General features: G+C 41.4%; 1 protein-coding gene across 2 annotated transcripts in view; it reads right to left on the bottom strand.

Moving 5' to 3' along the window:
* Positions 1–4,861: 4,861 nt before the first annotated feature.
* LOC308172633 (alpha-2-macroglobulin-like) overlaps positions 4,862–9,048 on the bottom strand; it is a 27,512-nt gene continuing 23,325 nt past the window's right edge. Inside the window, exons 31-37 of one of the 2 annotated variants that reach the window (XM_080547556.1) lie at positions 8,389–8,513; positions 8,158–8,248; positions 7,213–7,281; positions 7,056–7,082; positions 6,681–6,798; positions 6,130–6,171; positions 4,862–4,941 (exon numbers count right to left, since the gene is read on the bottom strand). In XM_080547556.1, coding sequence (XP_080403682.1) covers positions 4,928–4,941; positions 6,130–6,171; positions 6,681–6,798; positions 7,056–7,082; positions 7,213–7,281; positions 8,158–8,248; positions 8,389–8,513 — 486 coding nt within the window. In that variant the 3' untranslated portion in view covers positions 4,862–4,927. The remainder of the gene's footprint in view (positions 4,942–6,129; positions 6,172–6,680; positions 6,799–7,055; positions 7,083–7,212; positions 7,282–8,157; positions 8,249–8,388; positions 8,514–9,048) is intronic. The other variant, XM_080547557.1, reaches the window with a different exon arrangement.

Genomic DNA, 9,048 nt, shown 5'->3' with positions numbered 1-9,048 from the left:
CGAAACTTGAAAATATTTAAGACCGCTCTATGGTACAATGCTACAGTTTAGCACTTTAGGGTTCCCCTTTAAAAGACCATTTTCACCAATACTAATAGTTAATATTAAACAGTCCACCAAAAGAGTCTCACCCCAATCCAACCATTTCTTGATCCCGTCACACACCAAGAACCGGGCGAAAAGCGGATGTCTCCCCGTCTCTCAGCAGCTCGTGAGCTTAGAATGATACGGTTCTATCTCCGTTTAGGGCAGTTCAGAGATATTGAGCGTCAAAGTTTTTACATTCCATTATGTTTTGTGAGATGGAACCTTTGTATTGTTATTAATTAACTAACTAAAAAATGTCAACAATTTAAAAGAAGAAGATCATTTTCTTTCGTAAATATTACACCTACGTAGATTTAAAGCAAGTTCCTATCTTGAGTCTCGTTATTAATCTACAACAACACACACAAACACTCACACATGCATGCACGCGCAGACACACACACACACACACACACACATACACAAACACTCACACACGCATGCACGCGCAGACACACACACACACATACACAAACACTCACACACGCATGCACGTGCAGACACACACACACACACACACATACACAAACACTCACACATGCATGCACGCGCAGACACACACACACACACACACACACACACAGCATGGGCTTGTCTTACCTGTTTTACCCAAGAAGAGTAGGAGGAGGGAGGTGGTGGAGAGGTGCATGTTCCCAACGCCCCAGGCTCTCTCTGTTGGGGGTTGGGGGGGGGGGGGGGGGCAGAACCCAGCATTTCTTTTAAAAAATTGCCAGCACTTGACCCGGAACTGAAAACTCACCCCACGCCACCCCACCCCATGTGGTAATCAAGCTAAACCAAAACAATGTGACTCCAGTCTCAGAATCTTAGATAATTCTAGTTAAGAATCTTGTATCATTCTAGTTCAGAATCATGTATCATTCTAGTTCAGAATCATAGATAATTCTAGTTCAGAATCATAGATAATTCTAGTTCAGAATCATAGATAATTCTAGTTCAGAATCATATATCATTCTAGTTCAGAGTCATAGATAATTCTAGTTCAGAATCATAGATAATTCTAGTTCAGAATCATAGATAATTCTAGTTCAGAATCATAGATAATTCTAGTTCAGAATCATAGATAATTCTAGTTAAGAATCATAGATAATTCTAGTTCAGAATCATAGATAATTCTAGTTCAGAATCTTAGATAATTCTAGTTAAGAATCATAGATAGTTCTAGTTCTTTGCCTGGAACAGACTTTGAGATGTAACTCTGGAGAGTAGAAAGCTCACGGTTCATGATTCAACAGGTGGATGACTTCCCCATAAGCCTACAAACAAACACACACACTCACTCACACACACACACACACACACACACACACACACACACACACACACACACACACACACACACTGTACATTATAGTATACACAAGAGCCTACACACTTAACTTTCACACTTGACTCAACTGGTCAATTACCTCACACTCGGACCTCCCCTGAGCTAGTATTAACCTCAAAAGTATTTGGTCAGGTAGGATCAAATAGTTGACCGCTGGATTATAATGATACAAGTATGTAGTATGTACTGTGTACTATGTACTATGTACTCTGTACTATGTACGGTATGTATGTCAACAGTAAGCCCATGGTCCTGATCCGCTTTCCCTTCATTATGGAACTGCAATGGCTGTTGTTACGACAACGAGTCATTGTAATGATTAATGATCTGTTTAGAATCTGAATTATGGGATGGAAACGGCTGTATAGCCTCCTCTTCAGCTGGGCTGGAGCTCATGTGATGATGACCTCATAAGCAAACCCCTTCCTGACAATGAGTTGTTACTGGATCATTCTCATCCCTGAGAAAACCAGAAAAAGCATTTGGTTTTGTATTGTGCCATCCTGATGCAAAAGACAACGACGACTTTGAAGAAAATCTTCTAATTCAGTGAAATCAACCAACTAAGGGTGTGTTCTCAAGATAGTTGCTGCTCCATTCAACAGGTTTTTTTGTTTGTTGTTGTTGCATGCATGCACTATTAAAGTGGATAAATCTACCTTACCGTTGATCACTGTAGTCTTTCAATCTCAGGGAGGGTTGGTTCTCTCTCGGTTTATGACATGAGAAGCTTCACCAATGTAATATGTACTTGTTGGAGATAGAAGAGGCAATGAAATCAAAGAATCAGTGTTTGTGGGGCTGGGCAGGGCACCAAGCGAAAGGGATGGGAGGGGAGGGGAGGGGAGAGGAGGGGAGGGGAGGGGAGCTTTAAAGCGCTACTGTCCAATCTAGGTTACGTGGGTTGTGTCTGTCTACGACCAGAAATAAGACGTCTGTTCCCTCGGTTTGACCTCTGACGTAGGAGGCGATGACCTGTGCATCAACTGAGTCATGTTATCAGAACATCAAACCCAATTTGAATTGCCCCTCCGTTCAACCCCCTCCTAGTACATAACCCGGTATTATTCAATTACTAGGCCCCTTGTACCTTCAGCTTTTCTGAAGTGTTTTCAGAACAAAACCAGTATTATTTTTGGTTTAATCTACGTTACGCTTTGGCTTACATCTCGTCCCGACCAGAAATAGGAACATATTTAGTTAGTTTGTTGTCTGAAGTGGGAGATGATGAATTGCACATTGCATATCGGAATATCAAACCAATTTAAATTGCACTCTATTCAAAAAAAACGTTGGTATTTTTTAATAACTAGAAAGTACAGTACCTGCACGTGCACGTGCTGTGCTCGGGGCTGTGTTGTCAACGTCGGACATGGGGGTATTAAATGAGTATGTGTTTGTCTAATAACAACGTCTCTCTTAGTCTTTCTCAAACGGTTGAACACATGTTTACAATCGCTCGTCTAAACCACGTCTTTTCCTTGTTCACACCGTTACCGCAACAATGTCCTGTCATTAGTGCATTAGCAAGTATTGATAATGGAGATTACAGAGAAATAGGGGGCCTCATCATGGGCATCATCTCATCCCAACGCGGCGCGGTGGAAAATGTTTTGTTGATGGGATTTAGAGTGTGCATGTTTCCTGGATCTCATCCCCCTGAAGAGGAATGAAAGACAATAACACTGCTTGAAATCAACAGATGTAAGGGGGGAGGAGATGGAGGGAGGGGGGGGGGGGGTGGTGGAGGGTGGAGGTGGGTGGAGGGGAGGAGATGGAGGGGAGGAGATGAGAGGGAAGATGGAGGGGGGAGGAGATGGAGGGGGGGAGGTGGGGGGAGGAGATGGAGGGAGGGGTGGAGGTGGGGGGTGGGTGGAGGGGGAGAGATGGAGGGGAGGAGATGAGAGGGAAGATGGAGGGGGGAGGAGATGGAGGGGAGGAGATGGAGGGGAGGAGATGAGAGGGAAGATGGAGGGGGGAGAAATGGGGGGGGGATGAGATGGAGGGGGAGAGATGAGAGGGAGGATGGAGTGGTTGTTTTCAGCTAGGACAAGAAAACATCAGTTTTGAGGAGGACATTTCCATCCACTGACAGAGAGAAGGAGATCTTGTTTCGTCAACAGGGTTACCCTGCAGGGGTAATGATCGCAAGGTCGGCGGTTCGATCCTCCTGTTGAGGAGCTGTCCTTGGGCAAGACACTGAACCCCAAATTGCTCCCAATGAGCGGGCCGGCGCCTTGCATGGTAGCCTGCCGCCATTGGTGTGTGAGTGGGTGAACGAGAGGCCGTTGTAAAGCACTTTGGAATATATAATTCCGTTATGTTCAAAGAGGAGGACCACTTTTGGAAAATATGTATTTATAAAGACAGCCCACAAATTCACCATAGGTCTTCCCGTAACCTAGGTGCTTGATATGTATATCTGTATATAGATAAGGTTCTATCTTGGTTTAGGGCAGTTCAGAGATATTGAGCGTCAAAGTTTTTACATTCCATTATGTTTTGTGAGATGGAACCTTTGTATTTTATTAATTACTAACTCAAACATTTCACATCACACAAGCATTAATAAACACCTAATGGATCAGATTATGTAAAAACCTAAATTTTGTCAAAAATGGAGATAGAACCTTATAATTCTAACGTCACGAGATTTCCTTTTGAAGTAAACAATGATGTGAAGGCAGGAATGTGTTTATTTGCCAAAAGTTCTGCCAACACTTCCCAATTACATGACATCTAGATTACATTTAACATTTAGTTAGACGCCTTATTCCAAAACTTACAATCAATACATTTGACTAAGAAAGTGAATCATCAATCCACCAGTCGTAGCAGGAAAAGTAATCAAGTTCAGGCCAGCGCGCATTTGCAGTTGTCGTTTTTTTTTTTTTTTTTTTTAAGTAGACACTGGAGAAACAGTCAATGGGGTCGTAGAAATCTTAGGAGAAACAGTATAGGGGGGGGGGGGGGGGGTAGTAGATGTCTCAGGAGACACAGTGCAGAGGGGTAGTAGATGTCTTAGGAGACACAGTGCAGGGGGGTAGTAGATGTCTTAGGAGACACAGTGCAGGGGGGTAGTAGATGTCTCAGGAGGAGCAGTTAAGGTGTAACCTGAAGAGATGGGTCTTCTGTTTCTGACAGAAGATGAGATGTATCATTCAGATGAGATGTATCATACAGATTAGATGCATCATTCAGATACTACAGATGTCAATACATCTGCACCTGCCAGTCAATGTTGTTGACTTTGCAACAATATTGACAACTGACTGCCAATGTATGGAATCTGACTGCCAATGTATGGAATCTATGAATGTGGCCTACATATTCTTTGCTTACAGTACATCTGACTGCAGCTCATTCAATATCAATACACACATGGTATTATTACGTGTTAGGATAAAATGCACGAGACAAGGGTTTTAAATTAAAACTATTTTATTTATGTTGTTTCGAATAAAAATGATTTCAAATGTCATGTTCTTCTCACTCCTGATCTGCTGAGGTAAAAAAAAGTCAGCATTAATGATGACATCTTTAACAAAAACACAATTTAAACTACTCAGAATATGAATAATAACTGTAGCTTCATCAGTGTTTTATCCCGAAAATAAAAAAAGTAAGGAAATATTGATCTATGCAGATTAACAGAACAAGACAGGCAGGCGCACACACACACACACACACACACACACACGCACACACACAGGCAGGCAGGCACACACACACACACACACACACACACACACACACACACACACACATGTATAATACAGTACACACGCACACACATACACACACACGCACACACACACACACACACACACACACACACACACACACACATACACAGGCACACACACACACACACACACACACACACACACACACACACACACACTCTCCATCCTCGTCCAACAACAAGGCCCCTCATCCATCTAACAGTGGGAGGGATTCATCTGTTAAATGCATGAGACTATGAAACTATGAAACTACGAATTACCAGCACATGTACAGTATGTATATGCAAAAGATAAAAGAGTTGAAAAATGATGAAAAATGATTCAAATATCATGTTCTTCTGCTGAGGAGCAAAACAAAAGTGAGCATTAATGATTACATCTTCAATGAAAACATAATTTAAACTACTCATACAATATGAATATATACTGTAGCTACATCCGTATTGTTTTTACAAATTAAAAGTAAGGAAATATTGACTCATGCACAGGGTTCCTACAAGTTTCAAGTCAAATTTACGACCTTTTTAGACCTTTTTTAGACCTCTTTGAATATAATTTTAGACCTATTCGCAGCACCGTATGATAGCTTTTTGTCATCCTGCCGTAGCTTCGTTCGCCAATCATTTCTCCCGGGGGCAACGAATTGGCATTTCTTTGGTTCCAGCTTGATTAATTTCCACATAAATAGATGTGGTCGGACTGATTTCCTTGCAGGACAATCTCATTTTTTAGACCTAGCACCTCATTCTTTAGACCTAATACCTGAAACTTGAGACCTTTTTAGGCCTTATACATCGGATTGCTGGATTTGAGACTTGAAGGCTTTTTAAGACCAGCGCGGGAACCCTGCATGCATACCATGTGAATTACCAGCACATGCATGTATGGTTATGGTATGAATGCAAATATTTAACCAAATACACCTAAAGACCTAAAGGATCTCACCTGCAGCACAAGGGTAGATATATTCTGTCTCAGCCTGGTCGCCTGAATGGAACAGAGAGGTTTGTTAGTCTCAGTAGATGAACACAAGTCGTGAGCTTAGAATGATATGGTTCTATCTCCGTTTAGAATGATAAGGTTCTATCTCCGTTTAGAATGATAAGGTTCTATCTCCGTTTAGAATGATAAGGTTCTATCTCCGTTTAGAATGATAAGGTTCTATCTCCGTTTAGAATGATAAGGTTCTATCTCCGTTTAGGGTAGTTCAGAGATATTGAGCGTCAAAGTTTTTACATTCCATTAAGTTTTGTGAGATGGAACCTTTATATTTGATTAATTACTAACTCAAACATTTAAAAAATGTAAAAATAACACCACACTGGCATTAATAAACACCTAATGGATCAGATTATGTAAAAAACTAAATTCTGACAAAAATGGAGATAGAACCTTATAATTCTAACGTCACGAAGTGTTGAATAACATAGACAAGTTGTTGTTGTTGTTGTTGTTGTTGTTGTTGTTGTAGTTGTGAGGATTAGATATCAGTGTACTTGGCTGGTAGTAGTCGTAGATCTTGACCACTGCTGGCTTCAGGTTCTGTACAGGGAGATCCTGTACGATGTCCAGGGAGTGGTTGAGGGTAAGAGGACGCTGGGCGATGTTGGATAACTGTTGAAAGAATCCAAACTATTATTAGTTAGGATAACAAAGATGTCCACAGATGTGTGTTAGTTTGGATGTCAATAAAGATGTGTGTTAGTTTGGATGTCAATAAAGATGTGTGTTAGTTTGAATGTCAATAAAGATGTCAACAGGTGTATGTTAGTTTGGATGTCAATAAAGATGTCAACAGATATATGTTAGTTTGAAGGACGATCTGCTGTGAGTTTATTTGTCCTGTTTCAAAGGGATAGGGGTCATCTCACCTTTCGCAGGAATAGAATGCTGCTTAACTGTTGAAAGAATGTTTAAAAAGTATTATCTACAGCTGGAGGATAAGATGTCAACAGATATATGTTAGTTTGAAGGACGATCTGCTGTGAGTTTATGTGTCCTGTTTCAAAGGCATAGGGGTCATCTCACCTCTCGCAGGTATATTAGAACGTGATCATCTTTGGTTTCAACGCGATCCACCAAAAGGGCCTTCTTCAGCTGTTACAGGGTATATACAGGAATCTTGAGGTTAATTTGAAAGTGACAGTTGGATCTAAGTGACAGTTGGATCTAAGTGACAGTTGGATCTAAGTGACAGTTGGATCTAAGTGACAGTGAAAAAAATACTATTGTGCAATATGACAACCCTAGTTGACTATCTGTGCAGTATAGTACAGTGGATTGTGTACATAGCCTTTATTTATGTAAACCAGCTCCTTACCTTCTTGTGATTTTTTCTTTTTCTAAAAGTTTTTTTTTTTTCCTTTCCTAACACCAGGGGAGCCACCCCTCCTAAATTTCGTTGTTTGGTACCTGTACTGTAGCAATGACAATAAAGTCCATTCATTCATTCATTCATTCATTCATTCATTCATTCATTCATTCAAGTGACAGTTGACACTAGAACAGCCGTGTCTATGTTACCTACTCAGGGTATATACAGGAATCTTGAGGTTAATTTCAAGACTTTTTAAAGACCTTGTCAATATTTTTCCAGACCTCACCACCACTTCGAGCTGTAACCGTTTACATCAGTGACACCTTTAACTTAACAGTTTTAGTTTGCAATAGACTAGACCACTATCATACAACACAATTTCTGGTTCATCTTTGTATTTTAATAAAACTAATAAATTCACTAATACAAGTTTTTAGGACTCTTTGGACAGAGTCTAATTCAGAAAAATACCTACAAAATTCAAGACAGAAATCGTGATAAGACTTTTTAATACTTATTAAGGGTCTTGATTTTCCCAAAATTGATTTATCAACTTTTAATACTTTTCAAGACACCGCGGATACCCTGTGTTTGTCTCCACAGATTAACCACATGTGGCAGAAGGCAGAACGCACGACGCTACGACAAAAACTCACGTTTGCCAAAGAGTCTGGGTCAGGGGAAAACCCAGACAGCATCTTCACGTCCACAATGACCATGTTGGTCGTCTCCTCCTTGCCTGCATATCTGGACACAGAAAGAGAGAGAGAGAGAACACATGATAGATAAAGAGAGAGAAAACAACTGATTAGATTGTGTCACAAATGTCTACTGCCACCACTCAAAGCATTGAGGTTGTCCATGAGGGGAAGGTTGTCGGTTCTTACAGGGACTGGAGCTTCAGGGTGAGTCTGGGCCTCAGAGAGTTGCTGTGGCAACCAGCCTCTGGCGTCACCTGGATGCTGAGGGTGGTGCTGTCAGAGGGAGTAGGGATGTTGTAGTGAACAGCCACCTGGGAAACATGGGAGATGTAGTCAACCTGCCCTCTGTGGATGTCAATGTCTCATAACATGGGAGATGTAGTCAACCTGCCCTCTGTGGATGTCAATGTCTCATAACATGGGAGATGTAGTCAACCTGCCCTCTGTGGATGTCAATGTCTCATAACATGGGAGATGAAGTCAACCTGCCCTCTGTGGATGTCAATGTCTCATAACATGGAAGATTAAGTCAACCTGCCCTCTGTGGATGTCAATGTCTCATAACATGGAAGATTAAGTCAACCTGCCCTCTGTGGATGTCAATGTCTCATAACATGGAAGATTAAGTCAACCTGCCCTCTGTGGATGTCAATGTCTCATAACATGGAAGATTAAGTCAACCTGCCCTCTGTGGATGTCAATGTCTCATAACATGGAAGACTAAGTCAACCTGCCCTCTGTGGATGTCAATGTCTCATAACATGGGAGATTAAGTCAACCTGCCCTCTGTGGATGTCAATGTCTCATAACATGGAAGACTAAGTCAACCTGCCCTCTGTGGATGTC

Source organism: Nansenia antarctica (assembly GCF_963989245.1).
Source record: "Nansenia antarctica genome assembly, chromosome: 17".
NCBI lineage: Eukaryota > Metazoa > Chordata > Actinopteri > Argentiniformes > Microstomatidae > Nansenia > Nansenia antarctica.
The sequence above is the reverse complement of the archived record's forward strand: the minus strand, read 5'-3'. Positions and strand labels throughout refer to the sequence as shown.